Source organism: Asterias rubens, chromosome 12 (assembly GCF_902459465.1).
Source record: "Asterias rubens chromosome 12, eAstRub1.3, whole genome shotgun sequence".
Classification (NCBI taxonomy): domain Eukaryota; kingdom Metazoa; phylum Echinodermata; class Asteroidea; order Forcipulatida; family Asteriidae; genus Asterias; species Asterias rubens.
In genome coordinates, this window is record NC_047073.1 from 13,227,434 (window position 1) to 13,251,629 (window position 24,196).

The 24,196-nt window shown below is 40.2% G+C and overlaps 1 protein-coding gene and 1 non-coding gene across 2 annotated transcripts in view; both read right to left on the reverse strand.

Annotated features, from left to right (window-relative positions):
• Positions 1–321: 321 nt before the first annotated feature.
• The window catches only part of LOC117297569 (rapamycin-insensitive companion of mTOR-like), a 46,526-nt gene continuing 22,651 nt past the window's right edge, over positions 322–24,196 (reverse strand). The window contains exons 6-30 of the mRNA XM_033780666.1: positions 23,458–23,584; positions 22,325–22,494; positions 21,355–21,419; positions 20,620–20,687; positions 18,782–18,864; positions 18,041–18,128; positions 16,918–17,075; positions 16,108–16,188; positions 15,649–15,749; positions 14,360–14,528; positions 13,752–13,856; positions 13,057–13,103; positions 12,297–12,447; positions 11,130–11,347; positions 10,822–10,948; positions 10,019–10,260; positions 8,880–9,159; positions 7,481–7,573; positions 7,045–7,151; positions 5,359–6,741; positions 4,733–4,871; positions 3,422–3,767; positions 2,707–2,989; positions 2,001–2,139; positions 322–627 (exon numbers count right to left, since the gene is read on the reverse strand). Coding sequence (XP_033636557.1) covers positions 535–627; positions 2,001–2,139; positions 2,707–2,989; positions 3,422–3,767; positions 4,733–4,871; positions 5,359–6,741; positions 7,045–7,151; positions 7,481–7,573; positions 8,880–9,159; positions 10,019–10,260; positions 10,822–10,948; positions 11,130–11,347; positions 12,297–12,447; positions 13,057–13,103; positions 13,752–13,856; positions 14,360–14,528; positions 15,649–15,749; positions 16,108–16,188; positions 16,918–17,075; positions 18,041–18,128; positions 18,782–18,864; positions 20,620–20,687; positions 21,355–21,419; positions 22,325–22,494; positions 23,458–23,584 — 4,863 coding nt within the window. The 3' untranslated portion in view covers positions 322–534. The remainder of the gene's footprint in view (positions 628–2,000; positions 2,140–2,706; positions 2,990–3,421; positions 3,768–4,732; positions 4,872–5,358; positions 6,742–7,044; positions 7,152–7,480; positions 7,574–8,879; positions 9,160–10,018; positions 10,261–10,821; positions 10,949–11,129; positions 11,348–12,296; positions 12,448–13,056; positions 13,104–13,751; positions 13,857–14,359; positions 14,529–15,648; positions 15,750–16,107; positions 16,189–16,917; positions 17,076–18,040; positions 18,129–18,781; positions 18,865–20,619; positions 20,688–21,354; positions 21,420–22,324; positions 22,495–23,457; positions 23,585–24,196) is intronic.
• On the reverse strand, positions 14,101–14,173 carry Trnaf-aaa. The gene has a single exon. It is a non-coding gene; the product is annotated as a tRNA-Phe (tRNA).

Genomic DNA, 24,196 nt, shown 5'->3' on the forward strand with positions numbered 1-24,196 from the left:
CAGATTTATTCCTTTGGCAGGCATTTGCAGGGCGCCAGTCTCATTGAGCAAGATTTGCACTTCATTAGCTGGTAACCAGTTTCCACAAAGCAAATCTGTGAGCTTAGCAAGCTTATGGAATTTACCAATGGCCATCGACCATATTGACAAAAGCACTTCCACAAAATGCGCACCAACCATTTCCACCATTTTGGGAGTCACTTCCTTTGTGAATATTTCGACTACCAAAATGGCTGACACGGTAAGTGCGTGTAAGAGGTATAGAGATTCAATCCTTTGTGAATATTTCGACTACCAAAATGGCTGACACGATAAGTGCGTGTAAGAGGTATAGAGATTCAATCCTTTGTGAATATTTCGACTACCAAAATGGCTGACACGGTAAGTGCGTGTAAGAGGTATAGAGATTCAATCCTTTGTGAATATTTCGACTACCAAAATGGCTGACACGATAAGTGCGTGTAAGAGGTATAGAGTATCAATCTAAGCACACTCAAGCATTACCATGATGATGAATCCACTTTCATGACTGATTTATTGACAAACCACCGATAAGACGTTACTTGTTTCTTCAAGCTTCTTTTCGATCTCCTGCACGCCTTGGATCTCTCTAGCTTCCTCAAACAGCTACAAGAAAAAAGGGAATCACAAAGCAGTTAATAAATTTTCATTTGTTTAACTGAAGACAGGCAGTGGGTGCGTTCGATTAGCTTCCCCGAGTTGACTCAGGTCTCCCCCGTGAGCTGTCCAATGGCTTCGTAATTCCCTACTTGTGGAGCAGGTTACTTGGGGCTGACCCAGGTGTATGACTTCATGATCAGAAGCTTTCTCAATGGCCACAATTTTGTTTGTAATTTAGCGGGACACTCTCAGAAAGTTTGACAAACATTTTCACACTTAAAACAGCGATTATGTTTTGCAAAATACCAGAATACCAGACACAGATTGTACATGAGATGTGGTATTTTGGCTGGTAAGCATAATTTTATTGTGCTTAGCTACTCTAGCTACCGGGCAACCTCGGTAGTCTAGTTGGTTAGACACTGCTCTAGAATTGCAAGGGTCGTGGATTCGAATCCCACCCGAGTAAACATGCATGTGATATTTTTTCACAGGACTCGGGAAAGTACTGAGTAATACAGTGCTACCACACATCGGTGTATGGGTAAAAAACAAAATTAATATTCTTTAACCCTGATGAAAATTTAACATCTTTTTCTACTTGAGCAGCTCAATGAAAGTTGCCTTTACAGAAACTGGTTACCGGCCGATATTTCATAAAGCTCACATTGTTGCAACTGGTGCCCACTCCTTTTTTTGATTAGCAAAAGAAATGTTAATTTTGGTTTTACCCTTTAAGCGTAAACCGATGTGTGTGAGCAACTGTATTCTCAGTACTTCCCTCGAACCCCCCCCCCCCCCCCCCCCCCCCGAGTCCTGTGAAAAAAATCACAGGCATTTTTACTCGGGTGGGATTCAAACCCACAACACTTGCAATTCTAGAGTAGTGTCTTAACAACTAGAGTATACAGTGCTTTACACACATCGGTGTAAGGGTCAAAGCAAAATTAATATTTGTTCATCCCCCATGCAAATTTAAAGGGAAGGTACACGTTTGGTAGTTACTCAAAACAAATATTAACTTAAAAACTGACTTGGTAACAAGCATTGGAGAGCTGTTGATAGTATAAAACATTGTGGGAAACGACTCACTAAAATAATGAAAGACTTCTAGCTAGAAGTCTTTTATTCCTATCTGAAAGCACACAAATTCGTCCAACAAGGGTGTTTTTTCTTTCATCATTTTCTCGCAACTTCGATGACCGATTGAGCCCAAATTTTCACAGGCTTGTTACACCAAGTGAGAAGACTGGTCTTTGACAATTACCAAACGTGTACCTTCCCTTTAACATCAAAACAAGTTTGCTAAGCATTATTTTTCTGCTTAACAGCTTTATGAACTTGGGTCCCCCCCCCCCCCGACTGTAAACCAGACTAACCTCAGTGTATTTGAGATCTTGAAACAGCTCCTGGATGAAGCGTCTAGCGGAGAGTCGATAGCTACAGTTACCAATCAGGAACGCAACGTCGGAATACAGACACACACTCTCAAATGTTGAAGGGAATTTCTCTCTCAAGCTAAATGAAAAAACAGAACAAGTCAATAGTTAAAGTAACATTACAGAATTGGTAAGAAAAGTACTCGTCTAAGATAACAGATTTACACAACACTTACACAGTCTAATGATGATGATAGTAGAAAACATCCCCTGAAATATTTATGACTGAAATGTCTTATTTGATGAGAGATGAATAAAACTCTGTTTTGGAGTTTATCCCTCAGTGACCATTTTATTCTTGTTGTTTTCATTGATGTCATGGTAAATGTGTCACCGGTTTTTCCCTTTTTTTGTGTGACCCAGATGGCTGATCGATCTCAAATTTCTACAGGTTTGTCAGTTTATGTATATTGTGGATTACATAAAGTGCTTCACTGCCAGCAACTGTTTTGTAAGCAAAAATAAATTCTGTAAGTGATGTCTGAAGCTTTGCATGGTTTGAAGAATAAGAATAAACTATAAATAATATTAAACTTGCACGTGCAACCATGTAATAAATCTCCCAATGTAATTGGTCTCCCAACCAGAATAGTTTTGATGACGATAAAATGATTTTATACAAAGCCACTCTAGAACCTACATGTACCTTAAGAGACCTTGTTCCTGGGCTTTCATCCCCACTGAGCTACCTAGATTAATGACTAGACGTAGCACCTCTTTGCGTATCAAAGCCAGCCCTCGTGGGGTATCCTGTCTCATACGGGTGGAGTGACTAGAATCAGAGCTCTGCGCACTCCCCGTGCTGGTTGAGGACATATCGGCACTGGTTGGGGTGTAGCGGCCACTGGCGGCGCTTGAACCTCGTAGACGAGGCCGGGTCTGAGGAAGGTTGCTGTCTGCCTCACTGATAGAGCGAAGCCGGTCATCTTCTGAAAAACAAATCGGAATAATAATAATAACTTTCACAATAATGTCTCAATGCGCTCTACGTTGGTGCATTTCACCAGTATTATCTCTTAACTTAGAACTAGCCTTAAGTTTTTCAATAACTCCTAAAGAATCGTAGGACTAGTCCTAGGTTAGGACTATCTCTGTGAAATCGACCCCTGGTCACTGAGCCAATAACAATCCTTTAATCTTTTACTTGACTTTTCTGAAAGTCAAAACCACAACACTGTTTAAACAGTTTAAACAGTGAGACAAAACCTATTTTAGATTGAACAAAAAATTTACGCGACTCTCCTGAAAACATTGCTCTGTGGTTTTCACTTTTTTTCTCAAAATCTTGACAACTAATCTTGACAACTTATTCACAGTGAGTAGGGAGGGATTCAGGTCATGGCCAATCTACTAAATCTTACCGTCTTCCTCCGCGTCCAGATTAGTCAGGCTCCTCATCTTGGTGCAGATCAAGCAGTGCTCCACAAGATGCTTTGTGTCTTCAGTAAACTCAATCGGAACACTCCCCTTCCGTGCCCTGAACTCACTGTGGTTACCGTAGCTACCATCATCTTGTGGGTCTGTGTATAACGATTCGCTCGGATTGACGTGGTCTATGTCTCCCGTATCGTTGTGCTTGTCAGGGCGGAGCCGGCCGTCAGGAACGAGGGCTGATGGGTCGATGCTCGAGAAGTCTTGGAAACCAGAGTTCTCTGAGGAGGTGCTTGATGGCGGGCGTCGACCTCCACGGTACTGACTCTCATCGGTCTGAATGAAGAGGAGGAACAAGATTAGATGGCGGAGCCCACATAAAGGGATATGTACTTTTTCCTAACAAAAAACACTATATCCACAGATTTACATTAAACTTACACAGTTTAAAGATTATGATAGTAGAAATCTTCACTTGAAATTTTACTTACTGAGGTGCTGTACTTTTTGAGAAATGAGTAAAAGTAATAATTTTCGTCTCAGTTTTAGCATGTAAAAACGTATTAACCAGTTATGCCATGGTTTTGGTATAATATCATAACTGGTAAAGGGGATTTTACATGCTAAAATAATTTTGGTCTCATGAGACCAAAATTATTTTGTGACTTGTTTTACTCATTTCTCAAAAACTACACAACCTTAATTAGTAATATTTGAAGGGAAGCTTTCCACTATCATTATCTTCAAACCCTGTAAGTTTAATGTAAATCTGTTGACATTTTGAAAAAGTACCCAAATCCTTTTTAACTATGAGGAGCTCATCGAGAATGTACTCAACAAGTTTTCCTCTTAGGATTTCTTTTTTTGGCATTCTCTTTAAACTTGCCTTTTATTTTATTAAGGGGTAAGACTCCAATCCTTGTCAGAATTATTTCCATCCTAAGAAATGCCTTCAGAAATGTGTTCCTTTTTTGCTGTGTTTTGAGTCACTTTAAAAAAAGGTTTTAAAAAAAAGTTACAATTGACATTATACTTGAATCTGTTTTTGATTTACATTTGGTTTTGAGTCAGATATGGTTTTTGAGTAATACTTGTGGTTATGAGCCACATACGGTTTTCAAGTACTTTTGGGGGGTTTGAGTTTGATCTGGTTTTTTGTTTTTGATTGATTTAAAAGTTGGACTTATGTGGAATGTTAGCACCATGCTTTCATGATTGGTTGGTTTCTCCAAAGGAGTTTTGACCTGCTTTATGACTTATTAACCAAAGGTGTAATGTTGTTGAAACCTTGATATACTTACATGGAATATGAGGCTGACATCTACCGGTAGACACAGCCCTAGATACTCCCCCGTCACTGACTGGGATGAGGTGTGGGTATTAGATCGAGGTTTGGGTACACCTCGGATGACATCCAGAGAGTTTATACTCACTGTCCGACTAGCGGGAAATCAAAAAACAACAAAAAGCGGAGTTTAAGATGTTGCATCTTAACCCTTTAGAGACGCAAATGCAACTAATCTCTAACCGTCCTACTGTCTGACCACTCAATAAACTTTAGTGTTCTAAATGATAGATAAACTATGCCAGCCTGCACTGTGGTGAATGCATCTACATGTACACAGTAGACAGTCAACCCTCCTACTGTCTGACCATTCAATGTCATCCAAGGAGATTTAAAATGATAGATAAACTACACCAGCCTGAAATATGATATCATGTGGTGATACACATTAAACAGTCAACCATCCTACTGTCTCACCATTAAATATCATCCAGTGATATAACAATTTCATCAGAGACACATTTTAGGAGTTGATCCCAGTTTGTTCTGAGAGAATCCGTAAAAAATGGGTTACGAGGATTTGGGCAAGAGTAAGGTAGTTGATGTAAGCAAGTTCAGTACAAGTCACATAAGTGTACTTACTCGACAAGAAGTCCCTTCTTTCTTTCTTCAACATGGTAAGCCAGCTCATCATGACTACTGATAGAGGCCGGACGACGTGTGTTATTCTGAGCAGTCTGGTCCCCTGACACCTGACGATGAATACGCAATGCTTTCAATGCAGCGTAGCCATGAGCGTCCCGACTAGTTGTGAAGACAGCGCTCGTCTCCAGGACGTTGGAATACGGCGTGTTAAAGTTCGACGAGACGGTCTTCGATAAGCGTTTCATGAAACTAGGAGTACGCTTAAGATTGTGCTGCTTTCGCAATGTGTCTGAGGAATGAATACCTTTGATTGTTTGACTACTTGTGATGGTGTTCACGCTGGCATTGGAAGATTCCGTCGGAGGACTCCCCGGGTTGGAATGCAAAGAGCTGATCCCGCTGGTCTGAGTGGTGTCCGTCGCAAAACTCTCACTGCGACTCTTTGTGCCGAAGCTGCTGCGTCCGCTTTCGTTGCTGTCGCAGCGGCGTCCGAAACTACGCTCGCGCATCGATGACGCCCGTGCACGATCGGGCATGATGTCGGAATGGAAACGTGCTATATTTGGGTTCGGGGACGAGGATCTTGGTGGTTTGGAGCTTGCGTCACTGTTACTCCTCAGTTTTGTCAAGCGGCCATTCTTCCTCTGACCGTTGGGTTCTTCCATGGCCGGCATGGTCTGCACCCGTCTCAAGATACTGCTCCTTGGCGTCCCCCCAACATGTCCAATAGTTGCATATTTGGAGAATTTCGCACTATCGTGATTCTGAGTTCTAACTGGCATGTCGCTGTGGGAGCCCGACCTGGTCCGCACCTCCAGGTCGCTACCCATGACCCTTGACCTCTTCTCAATCTCGCTAGTGCTCCCGTGAGTCCTCTGCTCGGCGATTCCAACCATTAACATTTTGGTTGGGCTCGATTTGGTCCGGTCTCTTCGTCCCATCCTCTGAACCGGGGGGGCGAGCGACGGCGACTTCTCGTCCGACATAAACTGAGAGTCACTTTCATCCTCTTCCGAGAATCCATGCTGGGGACTGGAACTCCGGCACGGACTCACTTCTCCGCCCACAAAAAATACATTTTTCCCGTCCGGGTCGTTTTCAATGATGAGTTTTGGACTCTCCAGATCCGGCAGCTTGTCGCGGAGAAACAACTTGGGGCTGTCCAGTGTGTAGGTGGATTCACCCAGTGGGGAGTACGGAAATGGTGAGGATCCTGAGCGGTCGGTGAACCGACCGAGCTCATCAAAGAGATTATGGCGCTCCTCCAGAACGGGAAAGTACTCAGCACGACTGTGGCGTACGCTCTCCCATCCAAGAGAGCTCAGAAGATCTGCTCCTTGGCGGTTCTTGGAGAAGAGTCCCAAGACATAGAAGCAGGTCCTGTGGAGAAAGTTAGAACATCACATTAATAACTGGCAGGTTTTCTTAACGGAAGAGAAAATACATTGTTAACGTTGAGTCGTTAACCACTAGTTATATATTATTTACTACACTGTGTAGATTTTGTTCTTTGAGATCTTGCTATATGTTCTACTGCAGCGGAGTAGATTTTAGAATTCAGGAGATTACTTTGTTCCGAAAAGAACTGTCCTGCTCATTAACTACTTCGGACGGGAGTACTACTTTCACTTAGTGGGTCAAGGGGACTTCTCGACTTGAAAATTAAACTTGAAATAATTTTACCCTCGTATGGAGAAGACTTCGCATTCTTCAGCTAGCCGTATGATGTCAGGAATAATGGATTCTGCACTTAACAACTGTAGGCCGTAGGATGATGTTCCTGTGTGACCCTGTGAACGAAAAATAACTTTCAATTGCAAGAGATAATAACTTTATCAAACGAGAGAACTTTTTTGTTTTTTGATAATTTGCCTCTTCTTCAGACACAACAAATTAATACATAAAATGATAATAATAATGAGTTGGCATTCATCGTTTTGATGTGTCCAAAAAGGTGCTTAAAAATTACAACTAAGATGGTAATTTTTTTTAATAAAAATTCAAAATCAATGTCAACAAAACAAGTGGGCCTTTGGCAGGAGTGAGGTTTAGCAGGGATGGGGTTCAACAGGGGTAGAGGTTAGCAGGGCCATGTGTAGGAATAGGGGTAGAAACTTACCAGAGCCCACAAAGCTGCCTTTAGGTTGAGTATACTAGAGTACGTTGTAATGTCAGCGTAGCGTACAATATCACACAGCTCAGGAATGTATTGCTGTTAACAAAAACACAATGTAATTATCAAAAACCATCCAATTATAGTAAGGAAAACTAAACTACATCATAAATTTACAACAGAACCACAGAGCCTGCAGACATGTGGAGATCACACAGTCTAACTGTTAACTTCTTTTTGATATGAAGAAAATGGGACATCTGAACTTGTTCAGCTGTTTCTTTGATAACTCTTGAATTTATTTGGAAATACTGGCACAAAACATAACATTTTGTGTTTGTGTTGCCGTTTAGCCTTCAAGAAAGACTCTGCTTAAGTCAAAAGGTCAGGCCATTATCATTATTATGCTTTTGAAAATTCTCACCACTGTGCCCAAGTTCCCAGAGACTTACCTCATTAATCATTGTATATTACCTTCATTACCTCTATTCGAACTGCCTCCAGATGGGGAATTTTGGTGGTCTAGATGGTAAGACACTGCTCTAGATTGGCAACAGTCAATAAATACTGATCTACATGTACACATGGTGTAGGCTTTAAAGACACTGCAGCTGATTTCACGAAACGCTAGGATCAATCCTATCTCGAGTTAGGACGAGTAACCCATCCTAACTTACGATGAGTTCAATGCGTCCTACGTAATTAGATACGGAACTGAACCCGTCCTAAGTCCTAAGATTAATCCTAAGTTAGGAAGAGTTTGATGAAATCGACGGCTGGACACTTTTGGTAATTGTCAAAGACCAGTCTTCTCACTTGGTGAATTGCAACATATGCACAAAATAACAAACCTGTGAAAATTTTAACTCAATTAGTCGTCGAAGTTGCGAGAGAAAGTAATGGAAGAAAAAACACCCTTGTCACACGAAGTTGCGTGATAGTAATGGAAGAAAAACATCCTTGTCACATGAAGTTGTGTGCTTTCAGATGCTTCATTTCGAGACCTCAAAATCTTATTTTGAGGTCTTGAAATCAAATTCAAATATGTTAGTGGAAAATTACTTCTTTTCTTGAAAACTATGTTACTTCAGAGGGAGCCGTTTCTCACAATGTTTTATACTATCAACAGCTCTCCATTGATTGTTAAGAAGTAAGTTTTTATGCTAAAAATTATTTTGAGTGATGACCAAAAGTGCCTTTAGTAGACATTGCAGTCTATTTAATCACAACTTTTCTGATTTTTCAAGGGCCAATAAATCATAAATCAGACCAAAGTAGGGAAAAAATCTTGCCTGAATATGTCTGCGATTTTTTTCACAGGACCTTGGAAAGTACTGGTACCGAATATACAGTTCTCAAGCACATCAGTGTATAAGGGTTTAAAGCAAATAATACAGTTTATTACCTGTTTCTCAAGTGTCTCACAACCGGCCTTATGTTGAACCAACTGACCGTACAGATGAACCGGAACGTAGACATCTTTCCGCTTCTTCTTCTCATCTCGAGATCGTCTTATGAATCCGCCTTCGAAGATGGGTTTCTGGTAGCAAGTGAAAGCTTCGTTGATCTCTGTCTCCACCAAGGTCACGTACTTACAATTGTAGGAGGTGCGCCATTTCTCTAATTCGTGGGTGACAAAGTTTACTTCCGAGAGATATTTGAAGCCCTTGGGTGTCGACAGAAACCTGAGAGAGGTACGACACAAATTTGGTGATAACTTCGGGCGACTAATAGAAGAATAACTGTGATACTGGTATTTGATAAGTAAATAAACATAAAACAAAATCACCACCTGAGCTTTATACTTGGGTGTCATGGCCGAGCGGTTAAGAGCATCAAATTCAAGTTCTGGTTGTTAAGTTGTGGGTTTGAACCCTGAGCAAATGCTTTACTATAATTGCTTCTCTTCACCCAGGGGTAAAAAAATGGGTACCTGCGGGGATAGAAGAAAGTTTTTAATCCGAAAAACGTTTCATGCAGATGCATTTCTCACAATGTGTTATCCAATTACGGATTAATCTTCCTGTGTGGATATAACCATTCCAGATTTTCGGCGATTTCTCAAAAACGCTACCATCTTTTAAAAAGAAATTTTCATGGGTTAGTTTTATTGTATACATCTACATGTATACAGGATTAAAATAATTGAACAGTTCCAAAAACCAAATGTATCCTCGTCAGACTTGACCCGGCTATCCATTCCTAGATCCAAAAGGAAAGCCGGGGACACAGCCTTCGCAGTTGCTGTAGAGCGCTACCAACAAGTCTGAGAGGAGCTGCGTCGTTGGCTGTGTTTAAACGCCTCCTCAATACATTTTTTTATCCAGAACCATCCTAATTTGCTCCTCTTTTTGTTTCTCTATTAGACTGTCGTTGGTCTGTTTTTGTTTTAGTTCTTGTGTTGCCCTCCCTTTGTTAATGTTAGGCGCTCTGTTCTTTGTATAACGCCTAATAAATGCTTTGCATTATTATTATTATTATTATTATTATCCTTTAAGTAAAACATTTCACAGGGCGATTTAATATGAGGTTGACCGCTCGTACCTTGTTAGTAGTAGCACCCCCCTGTCTCCCATATGAAGTAACGATGGCCGTATCTGTACTAAGCTGTGTAGATTGGAATCGTCTTCACACGCTTCTTCAATGATCTCAATAGCCTCTGAAGTTACAGCGGAGTTCTTGTCGTACAGCTGTGTGACCAGGAACTCCATGCCCCAGTTCTGGAAGAAAGGAATCTGGGCGCGGAGTTGGACTCGGAGGTGACCGGTGGCGTACAGACGTACGGACTGTTAATACAAATATTATTATTGGTTTATTAGAAATGCAAACATTTTCCTCCCACATCTAAAACTGAAACTTCCTTGTCTTCTCTCCATGGGGTTCCTTGCTAGTGCAACGATCAAGTTTGCTCTTGTGATAAATATTGGCTTCACAACCAGGCAGTGGACACTTTTGGTAATTACTCAAAATAATTATTAGCATAAAACCTTTCTTAGTGACGGGTAATGGGGAGAGGTTGATAGTGTTAAACATTGTGAGAAACGGCTCCCTCTGAAGTGTCATAGTTTTCGAGAAAGAAGTAATTTTCCACGAATTTGATTTTGAGACCTCAGATTTAGAATTTGAGGTCTCGAAATCAACCATCTAAAAGCACACAACTTCGTGTGACAAGGGTGTTTTTTTCTTTCATTAATATCTCGCAACTTCAACGACCAATCAAGCTCAAATTTTCACAGTTTTGTTATTTTATGCATATGTTGAGATACACCAAGTGAGAAGACTGGTCTTTGACAATTACCAATAGTGTCCAGTGTCTTTTACAAATTAAATTAATTGATAAGACATACCTCTGATGCAGATGTAAGTAGTTTACTAAGAATAGTCCTCCCAAGTCCGTCTCTGCTACAGTCCAGACAGGTAGAGATGAGCTTCTGTAGGACCTCGTGACCTTGTAATGAACAAACGTCAAGAATACTGCCAAGACAAACACACAAAGAAAATTTAACATTTGTTCTCCTTTATATTTTTATTATGTAATTGAAATTCAGTTCAGCCCCTGACCATGATTTTTGAAATTTTTTAATAACCCCTGCACACAAAAAAAATGACATAAACCACAATTTCAAACAGTATTTCTCCCAAACGTTATACTCACTATTGGAACATGCTGGATTTCTCCATGATCTTCTCTCCTTTGGGTGAATGTGATATTTTACCGATGAACAGGAAGTAATCTTGGCTGAGTGTAGTCTGAATACTGACCGGACTGAAGACGGACTCCGGCGGTACGTTGTTATGAGGTACCAGGGTGATCTCTAAGAGACAGTCAGCGATGTCTTGGGCTAACTCTCGCAGCAACTGTAAAGCCTCGTTCTAAGTCAGGAAAAATGAACAAGACAAACAACTGTAAAGCTACTGAGTGGACTGAAGACGGACTCCGGGGGTATGTTGTTATGAGGTACCACGGTGATCTCTAGGAGACAGTCAGCGATGTCTTGGACTAATTCTCACAGCAACTGTAAGACCTCGTTCTACATTACGTCGGGTAAAAGTGAAATAAACAGAGAACTATAAAGCCTTGTTCTATGTCAGAAAGAGAAGGTTCAAAATAAATCTGAAAACTCACCTTTTCAAGATGTATTATTTTTAATTCATAGTTTTGTTGCTTTCCAGTGTTAATTATGGTATGCTTTCCCTAATTTTAATTTTTGCATTCTTTTCACCGGATATGTACATGCATTGTTTTGTTTAAATGGTCTCTGCGCCTTGAACACCTCTTAAGAATAATATGGGGCATTACAAATGCCTATTATTATTGTTATTATTAACACGACAAACAAACTCAAAATAAACCTTTAAGAATAGACTTTCTTGGTGCCAAGATACAACTTGTTAAAATGTCAAGATTAGTCACAAAGCACTAAACATGCCTTGTGAGGAGCAAAATCCTTGGGTAATTACTCCACAAATTTCTTACCATAAAATCCTATTGGTAAGAAGAACTGCAGCTGTTGATAATGCATTTTGAGAAATAATTCACCACGGAGGAATGTGTTTTAAGAGAGAGGAATTCAAAAAATGTTTGATCCAAGAAACGTTTTATGCAGAAATGTTTCTCAGATTGTGCATGCCAATTACGAATTATTCTTCCTGCGTGAGCATAACCGCTCCAGATTTTCGGGCGATATTTCGAAAACACCACCACCTTTTGAAATGAAACGTTTCATAGATTAGTTTTAAATGGATTACACACTCGCCTTTGACAGCAAGGTTTCATGGTCAGTATTTTCCGAAACTCAAAGAGCTGAAAATCATAACTTACGTCATCCCCTTCAAACAGGAACTCAATGAGTTGACATCCAACGAGTGTATGGGTCTGAAGATTGGTTGGTCTAACCAGCGACTTTGGCAGTTCAATACTTGCAAATTGTTTACTTGTTGGTTTGTAGAAATCGATCAGCTTTCTGAAAAACCTGGAGAGAGATGTTGACATGAAGGATGAGTAATAAAAGTGGCTTTCTATAAAGCACTCATATCTGTCACTCAGTAACGCTCAAGGTGCTTCAATATTTAATGTTTACTCGTAAGGTATGTTGGGCTACGTTTGAATTATACTCCTTTATATAGCACCATGTTATGGTTTACAAAGTGCTGTGGCGCAATATGCTGCCAATCAAACCAGGAACACCGGGGCGAACCACTTCTCTTTACAGTAAGTGCACTGGGGTTCTTTTCCGTGCATATCCATCACTCAGTGACGCTCGAAGTGCTTTCACATTCAGTATTTTCCTGCAAGGTATGTGGTACGTCAGAGTCATGAGATCTACGTCCTTAACATAGCACCATGTTATGGTTTAAGTGCTGTGGTGCCATATGCTGCCAATCAAACCAAGAACACCGCGGCGAACCCCTTCTCTTTACGATAAGTGCACTGGGTTCTTTTACGTGCTTTCATAACACACAGGACCAACAGCTTTGCGTCTCATCCAAAGGATTTGTATAAGCAAAGAGTTAATTGAACTGTACAAATGTTTGAGAAGCGTGGAGAAATAAAAAACATTTCCATGGTGGTTTACAAGTACCTGTTAATGTTAGCATCTTCAAGTTTCTTCAAGAATGGACCCCCTTTCTGTAGAAGAAACAATGGTCATATGTAAGTAAGTGATGAGGTTGCCAAGTGTGCATTTCTCTCAGTTCGTTTTGTTCACGTGTTTCAGTTGTAAAGTGAGTGACTAGACTTGACCAGAAGCCGTGACGTAGCTCTCGAATCGACCATAGACGACCATGCTCCAGTGCATGGTTTGATATAGTCAATCCCCCTGTGCTTTTCTGGTATTTGCTCATTGCTGTCCGTTACAGACCCCTTGCACAATGTGCAACGCTCCCATCCTGTCCGCCAATTTTCGTTAATCAATTTGGAAGTCGAAATGTGCACAGAGGAAACGACTCCCAAAAGGCCAAAATGGTAGACATGTATTGTTCAGATGTGCAGGGATGTGCTAGGCTGTTGAAAAAAACCTGAACTGTATACACAAAGCGTGAAAGCTTGCGATTGCGAAGACTGATTATACATTAATCTTTAGTTTTAAAAGCCCTAATCTGCAATCTGTGGCATTTGATATAGTATTTTACAAAATTTAAATTGGGGGGGGGGGGTTAAGAAACGGATTTCCAGTTTAAAACAGACAAATCACATCCCTGGAGGAGCCTTCCAGGTCGTGCAAGGGGTCTACAAAATTATTTAGTAGGATTCACCTCACTGTTGAAATGTACATACCTTAATGATGCAGCCAATGAGTTCCCAGTTCCAGCATGTATAATCTTTGGCAGACAACACTTGAGTTTCTTTCAGGCTGGCTTGTGTACTGATATCATCAGTATCCTGACAATGAAAACAAAATCTTTTTGATGATAAAAGGTCGTGTGTTCCAATCCCACCCAAGTAATATGCCTGTGATCTTTTTCACAGAGCTCGGGAAAGTACTCAGTATACAGTGTAAGAGATGTTAAATTTGCATCGGGGATAAAGAATATTAATTTTGTTTTTTTTTACCCATACACCAATGTGTGTTAGCACTGTATACTCAGTACTTTCCCGAGTCCTGTGAAAAAATATCACAGGCATGTTACTCGGGTGGGATTCGAACCCACGACCCTTGCAATTTTAGAGCAGTGTCTTACCAACTAGACTACCGAGGTTGCCCGGTAGCTAGAGGCAGTTTGAATCCTATGTTTTGGCAGCGGGTACCGCAAGATATAAGACATGTTAACAGTGAACAGTGCTTACACACATTGGTGTATATGGGTAAAACCAAAATTAAAATTCCTTATCCCCAATGCAAATTTCCATCTACTAAATAGTTACAGTTACTCCTTAAACTTTACCTTTGTCATGCACTGTTTGAGTTTATCCCTGTTGAGTTTAGATTTCCTGTCAGCCATGAACGTCTGCGATAAGCTCATGATGAAGCTGAGAAACAGACTGCAGGGTACAGGCCCTCGCTTGTTCATCTCATGAAGTCGGTCCAGGTGTGTTATGGCGGCACTGGCACGACTAAAAATAATCAAAAGATGACCATAAAAGAACTATAATATATATATATTCAGTTTATAACACTATGTAAATACATTGATATTTACTCTGCAGTGAAGATTTGTTCTTTGAGAACTTTTCTAGCTGTATATTCTACTGCTACCGAATAGTTCTTGTTAATAATAATAATAATAATAATTTGGGGGGCTAATCATCCTTACTCGCAGCTAAGAGCTGAATTGAGAAGGACGCGGCAGGCATGCAAGGGCGCCTTTGGCTGCCAGCCACATCAACCCATTATGACCACGGAGCACAGCCAAGATCGAAAGTGTTTGATTTTTTCCGAGGGAGGAAAACCGGATGTTCTGGAAAACCCTCGTGGCACAGCAGAGAACCAACGCACAACTCAACTCACATATGGCCCTGGCCGGGAATCGAACCGGGTCACCTTGGTGAGAGGCAAGCGCTTTACGCACACGCCAACCATGCCCCCTTGTTATTTGGAAGACTCATTAGCTATGAACTGTACTGTTTTTTAAAGTGCTACCCGAGGAGGTATGAAATGGACCATGACTACCCGTCGCTTAGTAGATCAAGGGGACTTCTCGTTTACTTAACTGCCACAGTGTGAGTTCTTTCTTAATTAGTCTAAACGCTTCAATAGACAAGTCTCACACATATCCAATTTGGGACCCCTTTGCTGTAACCTGCGAAGGGAACAAACGGCGCACTTTCACTGCCGCACCGTTGTAATACACGCGAGACTTGTCCAGTCAACTGCACCGTTTTCTTTCTTCATTGTCGAGTAGATAGTCTTAATACTTGACCATCAGACTTGTGCAGTGACAAAAGGCCAATTCAAATCCATAAACTAAAAGTGGGTACCGATTTCACGGAACACAAGAATTAATCCCATCTCGAGTAAGAACAAGTAACTCGTCCTAACTTAGGATGGGTTCAATGCGCCTTAATGTCTATGGTTACAGAACTTAACACAACCTAAGTCCTAAGATTAATCCTAAGTTAGGAAGACTTTAATGAAATGAGTTAGGAAGACTTTAACTTAACGGCTGCAAACATTTTACCGAATGTTATCATCAGGCGTTACACAAAATATACTTGACAAAATATATTGGCTTACTTTCTTTGGAGTACAGGAACGTCAAACGACGCTGCTAAGATCATTAGGGTCGGTAGACAATGATGATGCTGTTCACATTCCGATGGCAAGATACGGTCCGCCTGGGGGAAAAAAATCAAAATGCCATCTGGTGGTCAGACCGTGGTACCACGTTTCTCCTCGCTAGCATATTTTTGTCTTATTTTTATGTGTTGTGCATCTCTTTAACCATTATTTACAACCTAGGTCATGTTTTTTTCCATATCCATTTAGTAGATACTGCATAGCGCCCTCATGTGTTTATATTGAGTCAGTCAGTTTGTTTGACCATCGTTTGTTTGACAAAAAATTGATGACTAACGAAGATTAAGCTTCTACAGGTAAATTATATTACATACGTCTTCACTCACAGTGAGTAGGGATTCATGTCATAGACAACAAATTAATCTACAAAAGGTATCAGAATACTTTCAGACTCACCATGTGTAACAGTTCACCCAGTAAGACGGTGGCCATGATAGATAAATGGTCCGAGCCTGATGTGATTACTTCAACGATACTCTGTAAAGAAGAATCAATCCAAATTACTTATTATTATCTATAGGATCCTTCAGGAAATAGTCATCTTATCAATCCAAATCACTATGGTCCAGTTTCTTAAAGCTGCTTAGCAGAAAATGCTGCTCAGCAGATATCTTATCGGAGGAAGAAATGAGTGGGGCATCGGTGGCAACAGTATAAACCTAATGAATTTTTGGCTGGTAATCTTTTTCTGCTAGGCAGCATTTTTCTGTGCTGAGCGATATTTTGTGCTAAAAGGCTTTAAGAAATTGGGCAATGTTTATTGTAAGCAAAGAATTGGCACTTACACGAGAAGTCATTCATTGACTCCCCATGAAATAAAATTGCAAAAATATTGTCCTTTCTCTAATTTACAGTTCCTAGTTATTAAGTTCAAAGACAAGCCAGGGAAAATGTATAAAACATAAAAACTGTACAAATTTCTCTATAATGTTAATGTGTTCAGTTCTAGTGAAAGAGAACATTTTGTGCTTTGGCAAGCAACAAGAACATTTAAATCTAGTGAGGTCATCCCAAACAAGAAAAGGCATTCACATGTGAATATTTACATATTTTTCTTTGTGATCGTAAGACATTGTTTGAAAACTGTGCTATCAAATTGGTCCTGTAGCATGCACTGGAGCGGGTTGCCTCCAAGTTGCCTCGTGTGACAAGGCCCTAAGGTTTGAGGAGATACCATGTCCCAACTTTTAGAAAGATGTTTCTTACTTCTAGAAGTCCAGCGTTAGTGAATGCTAGTAATATCAACGCTAACTGGTTCTCTGTGAGGTTGGTTCTCGTGGCTGCTCGGTGAGGTAGTATGGCTTTGCCTTCCTCCACAACGAAACCCTCGGTTAACGCCCACGACGACTGCATCTCATAACGATCTGCAAAGAATAAAACATTACAATAACTATAAGAGAGGTTTGGGGTGTCGCGGCCGAGCGGATAAGAGCACCCAAGTCAAGCTTTGGTGTTTCTGTCCATACACAATAATATTTTTTAGTAAGAGCCTTTTCAAGCAAAATAGCTCTTTGAGTACAATTTTTACAGATTATTTCTTTGACACGTTTCGTTCACCACATTTCTTTATTAAAAAAGTATTTAGATAGCGGATCATAAAACTAAATTTGGCCTTGCCATCCCTCTTTTTACGACTAACAAAGTCACAGAAATAAACCACAAGGGAAACTGACTGGGTCAAATAGAAATGATTTGGTGGAGTTAAACATAAAACAAATTTACTAGAGCAGTATTTGAACCAACGACCTCAGGATTAAAGTGTGGGTGCTCTACCAACTGAATTATAATGGTGGTTTTCCTAATCTTTCAACACCTTTGTTTGGGGTGCAACCACGTTAACACAGAGGCATTGGTTCAAATCCCACTACAGTAATTGGACACTATTGGTAGTTACTCAAAATAATTATTAGCATAAAACCTTACTTGGTTACGAGTAATGGGGAGAGGTTGATAGTATAAAAAATTGTGAGAAACTGCTCCCTCTGAAGTAACCTAGTTTTCGAGAAAGAAGTAGTTTTCCACGAATTTGATTTTGAGACCTCATAATTAGATTTACATGTAGAGGTCTCGAAATCAAGCATCTGAAAACACACAACTTGGTGTGACAAGGGTTTTTTTTCTTTCATAATTATCTCGCAACTTCGACGACCAATCGAGCTCAAATTTTCGCATGCTTACTTTCTTATGCCTATGTTGAGAGACAACAAGTGAGAAGACTGGTCTTTGACAATTACCAAAGGTGTCCAGTGTCTTCAATCCCAACTGTTCCGTTTTCACTGACATCTTTGTCGACTTACAATAATCTGAAACTTGTTGAATTGAAAGTTACCTATACTCTGAAGAGCCACGTCAAAATCATCTGTCCAATCAGGAATAGGGATGTAGAAAATATCAAACAAGACTTGAAGAAGATATCTCTGTGTTAAAAAAAAAGCAAATATTAAAATAAAATAAAAAGTAATAAATTGACTGGGTAAATATTGAAATAACTTAAGTTTATTATTATTATTGTTTTTTTTTTTTTTTTTTTCCTCAAAACCTCCAAAACTGGAGAAGATTTATAAAATTACATCAAAGTTTAGTGATGTTAGACAGCAGGACTTGAAGTCAGAAGGTTGTCGGTTGATTCTACCAAGCTAACCGATGGTTTGACTATGACCAGAATAAGTTTTGTCGTCTAGTTACCGAGTCAAAATTTCTTAATTTTTGCAATTCATAATCATAGACGATAAACCAATGTTTGTATGAGAGAGATTGGCTGTTGTTAACTTGGTGTTTATATCCACTTGTGGGAGTTTGCCGAGTCCCCTTGACAGAAAGATCATCTAAACAAACAAAAAGAAAAATTAACTGGAGCAGGACTCAAAGCTGCAACTTCTGGATTGACGGGAGCGCTGAACTGTAGTCATTTTTCCTTTGTTCAACCAACAAAAAATAATACAGTTATAATGAATAAAGTACATTTTGCACAAACTTTTTTTTTTTTTTTGCTCAAGTTTTTTATTTTTGGAGGATCAACTGTTAAGAATTGTTTTTTAATTAAATAACTTTGAAACTATAATGAGCTTACCCTGTTTTCATCATGTGGTATACATAAGATGGACATTAATGAGTGAAGCCCACTGGCTTCTGGCTGACATAGTCGGATCATTCCTACAAGAAGAGAATGAGGAATAAAATAAACTAATAAAAACCCGCTCCATCGTGACCAGGGATGAGATAAGCTGTTGAGGAAAAAACCTGAACTCTGAGCGCAAAGCACGAATTTCTAATTCCAATAATAGAAATAAATGTTTATGCAATTGGAATTAGAAATATTAAAATTTTTCTTTGGTTTTAAAAGCCATACTGTACGATCTGGGATAAAAATATATATGGTTGTCTCTTCATTTTGTTACGAATTTGATCTTTTTCCTTTTCTTTTTTTAAGGTCAAAAAGAATGGAATTCCGGTTAAAAAGGAAATCACATCCCTGCATGACTCAATTGTTAAAGAGAGCATTTCTTGATTATTACCAATATTATTGTTATTTATTCAGACAAACATTTCAATAAATATACAAGATTACAAGATATTAACATCTAAAGGGAATGTATACCGTTGAGGTTTTTTCAAAAGGTGGTTGCGTTTTGAGATTTGGCTGAAAATCTGGAGCGGTTATAACAACGCAGAATAATTCTTAATTGGAATACACTGTCTGAGAATCTTGCAGCATGAAACGTTTCTTAGATTGAAATGCTTTTCAATCCCTTTCTCTCAAATAACATTCCTTGGAAGTAAATCGTTTCTCAAAATGTCATACATCAGCAGCAGCAGCAGCAGTGTTTCTTACCGAGTAAGATTTTACAGTCATTAGTTTTTTGAATGATTATCCCTCCCTTAAAGTAGCCAACCTCCGCCCAGGGTATGTAGTAATGATGTCACACATGACCACACATGGCGTAAAGACTCATCAGACATCTACGCTTCCCCCAACCTTTGCATCTTAAAGGCGCTGGACACTTATTGGTAGTTATCAAAAATAGTTATACAAACTTACTTGCTAGCGAGCAATAGAGAGCTGTTGATAGTAAAAAAACATTGTGAGAAACGGCTCCCTCTGAAGAAACGTAGTTTTTGAGAAAGAGGTTATTTCTCACTAAAATATTCAGAGCCCTTTTTAGGCATCTGAAAGCACACAAATTTGGGCAACAAGGGTGGTTTTTTTTCATTCATTCTTACAACTTCGATGACCAATTGAGTCCAAATTTTCACAGGTTTGTTATAGTTTTTGAGAAAGAAGTAATTTCTCACTAAAATAATAAAAGCCTTTTTCTAGGCAGGGGTGTTTTTTCTTTCAATATTCTCTTGAGCCAAAGTTTCACAGATTTGTTATTGTACGCATATGTTGAGATACACCATGTGAGAACACTGGTCTTTGACAATTACCAAAGGTGTCCAGTGTCTTTAAGGAGCGAGTAGACAGCGAGACACCGTCTGGGTCTGGAGCATGACTCAACCCACCCACTCCCTACCTTCACATACATGTTACTGTTTATTGTTCATTTTCAATGTTGAGCATTCATGAATATTTTCATGTGCATTTTTTATCTCTTCTGCCGGGATGCGGTGAATGATACCATCCAGCATTAGACCGATCCAGTAGGCTCCGCCCACGACGCACGTGTGAGCAAGAACACGTGGGGCTCTCCAATGCCTTTCTGCACAACACTGCCGTGCGCGCCAAGATACGCGTACGCATGCCGGACCTTATTTGTCGGACCTTCGTTGCGTTGTTATTGGTCAATACACAATGGGGCAGGGCTTAGCGGGGTGCGGGGTTTTCCCAATTTTGATCCCTTCTTGTTTTTTTAATGTTGGGGTGTTTGTTTGCTTGTTTCCTTTTATCGTTTGTTTATTTGTCCTTACCTGGCCAGGATCTGATGAGGGTAACGATGGCCATCCGACTTGCCGCATGTCTCATTTCACGCTCCTCGCTAAAATCACAAATTAGAATCAATTGAAAACATTTAGAAATTGACTCTGGAGTTTTTAATGAAATGTTATTTACAAGTCCAGAATCAAAACGCGAAGAGACTAGAATCAAAACGAGAAGAGACTAGAATCAAAACGAGAAGAGACTAGAATCAAAACGAGAAGAGACTAGAATCAAAACGAGAAGAGACTAGAATCAAAACGAGAAGAGACTAGAATCAAAACGAGAAGAGACTAGAATCAAAACGAGAAGAGACTAGAATCAAAACGAGAAGAGACTAGAATCAAAACGAAAAGAGACTAGAATCAAAACGAGAAGAGACTAGAATCAAAACGAGAAGAGACTAGAATCAAAACGAGAAGAGACTAGAATCAAAATGAGAAGAGACTAGAATCAAAACGAGAAGAGACTAGAATCAAAACGAGAAGAGACTAGAATCAAAACGAGAAGAGACTAGAATCAAAACGAGAAGAGACTAGAATCAAAACGAGAAGAGACTAGAATCAAAACGAGAAGAGACTAGAATCAAAACGTGAAGAGACTAGAATCAAAACGAGAAGCGACTAGAATCAAAACGAGAAGAGACTAGAATCAAAACGAGAAGAGACTAGAATCAAAACGAGAAGAGACTAGAATCAAATTAAGAACACTCAGTTTTATCATCTTACCTTGTTTGTTCATTAGTATCTCCATGGTGACGGTAGTGTACATCTGTATATGGTGCTATGACTTGCTGTAATGATAAACCACATCAACATTAAAACAGTCACTGTTCCTATTGGTGGAGAGTGCGTCACGTGGGGGTGTTTAAACGGCTGATAATGACCAGCTTGAGCTCTGTTTATAACCGGTTGTTTTCAGATACTACGCCCTAGTCTTGGTGCAAGATGTTTCTCGCTACGGGCGATGCGGGCGCTGTCGGTGAGTTGGCCGCGCTGTGTGTGAAAGGAAAACGAGAAACGTCTTGCACCAAGACTACGCGCACGAACGGATCCGGTTGGATAACAATGCAACACACGGACGGCGTACAGAGCTCAAGCACGTCGGAAAACGGATAAGTTTTACAGAGTTTCATACTTTCTTGGGCCTTTTAACCAAAAAGGCATTTATGAATGGGAATAACAGAGTAGGGACCCGTTCTTAAACTGTCGTTTAAATCTTGGCAGGGTCGTTGCCATGTCATCGCACGGCAACGACCCTGCCAGTTTTAAACGGCCGTTTAAGAACGTGTCGCTACCCATTTATTCCCTTATTCACACCACTCTATTCCCTGGGGTCAGCCCTTTCACACTTTGATCGCTTAACCCCTGATCCACGCCGGCAACTGGCCATACCCTTGGGAACAGCCACCTCTGTTGTGGAGTAGGCTTGAATGGTGAAACCCTTGAGTGTTCTTGTAACATGCAACGGGGAATATGGACCTAGGATGGGACAGTGTGAAAATGCGCCTGGGTAACCTTAGGGTAAAAGACTCCCAGGGCTTCCAAAGGGTTAAGAGATACAATGTGAAAATTCCCTTTAAAAAAATAGTTATAAAAATAAAGTTTGCACAGCCACACACTTTTCACAATTGGAAAGAGGACTCTTGAGGGTGCTATTGCAACTTGCGCGCCGTGCAAGGGGTAAATGTTACCGTACCTCTATATCCACATTGAGTCGGATGAACTTGCGAGTGTGTGGATGATTCAGAAGATGAAGTACAGTCATCATTATGGCCTCGTTGATTCTCAGATGCTGGGAGTCTAAGATATTCTGAACCAGGGTAGCCAAACCGCCTGCTACTGCAAACACCTCCGTGTTTTTTATTGCTGGGTAAAACAAAAAACGAAAAAATGTTTTTGTTTTTTTTTCTTCAAACTAAACAGAATCATACAATGGGATTTAAGGCATTGCATGGTGAGGGATCAATATGTATTTGGTGATACCTCAAACCAAATATATAAACAGAATCAGTATAGCTCGATGACAACGTTCAATTTGGTTCCACTCAGCACTTAGCTGTCATGAATAATAACAATTTGCCGTTGAACAAAAGGTGATCCTTCTGCTGCCACTTCCCAGGCTGTAAGACCGGGTGTTATCCCCGGTAGTACAGTAGTTACAGGTTGGATGGCTTCTGACTGGCATGCCCCCAACTGGGAGAGAGCCAGCTCAGTTGATAGAGCACTGGCACATTAATTATGAGATCGCAGGTCCAAGTCTCGTTCTAACTAGTTTGTCTTTGTTCAACCCCAATTTATTTAAAACTTAACCAGTCAGTTTCTCTTTTGGTTTATTACATAAATAATAATAATATAATTGTTCACGACGATGAGATTTGTGTGAAATAGTGAGATGTTTGAAAAGCTCCCCCCCCCCTCTGTATTGCTGCACTTTGGAACTCACTATTTGTATATTGTTTTCCACCATCTTTTAGTCTATCCCAATTTTAAAAGGAATTAAGTCAATATCTTCTCAAGCTTTAAATTGTATTTGTTTTCCTTGTAGCCTCCATCTTATAGTGACCCTTTGACCTTGTGTTGGGCAAGTTTCATAAACAAAACAGTGTCTTCCTGAATAGACTCCTTGCACAAAGCGGAACACACCTCCGAACAATGCACGTCTATATTTCCACCTTTTTGGGAGTAAACTCATTTGTTCACATTTTTACTCCCAAAATGAGTCCCTAAATATGGCAGACAGGATGAGCATGTGTAGGTCCATTGTGCAAGGAGTCTACAGGCTAAAATCACAAAGTCTAAGATATTTCTAAGAAGGGGGAAAGTTCTCACCTAGCTCACAGAGCGTCTCAAGGGCAGAGCGTACCATTCTATCTCGCATCTTCTCACCATCGTTGCCGATAGCAACCAAGGTGTGTACCAACGAGGTGGGGCATAATGCTGGGGCAATGGCAATTATCTGCCAATAGATAGAAATGGAGAAATATTAAGCAGAGCACAGAACCAATTAGCAATTATGTCAGTAAAAAATTAAATCGAGCAAAGTGTCAACCCATGAACAATAGTAGTACATGTAGCATCTTGTGCCCCCCCTTTCACACTGTATCTCTTATCCTTGTGGAATAGAGCCCCGGGGAGGCCCCTGGAGTTTTTCTACCCCACAGTTAAGCCCGGTCCATACTTCCTGCGAATGCAAATGTGAATTCGCATTCGCAGGAAGTATGAACCGGGCTTTACCCGCGGCAAACTGTCCCCGCCTAGGTCCCTATTCAACAGGGTTCCGGATGCACGTTTCAAGAAAACCCCGGTGCTGTACCCTGGGTATTCCCAGGGTATGCCTCTTGGCCAGGGTAGATCAGGGATAAAGTGTGAAAGGGCTGGCCATTATTTCCTGGGATTGCCCCCAGGGATCATAGTAGTGTGAAAAAGGCTTTTGAATCTTCCTCCTTCCAGTGAATTTGCTAGGTAACCAGGGTAACGTAGAAAATAAAAAACTACTGCCAAAAAGATGAGCAAAAATCGTTGCTGAAAATTCAAAAAATGTCTTTTGTTTTAGCCACAATGGTCTTGA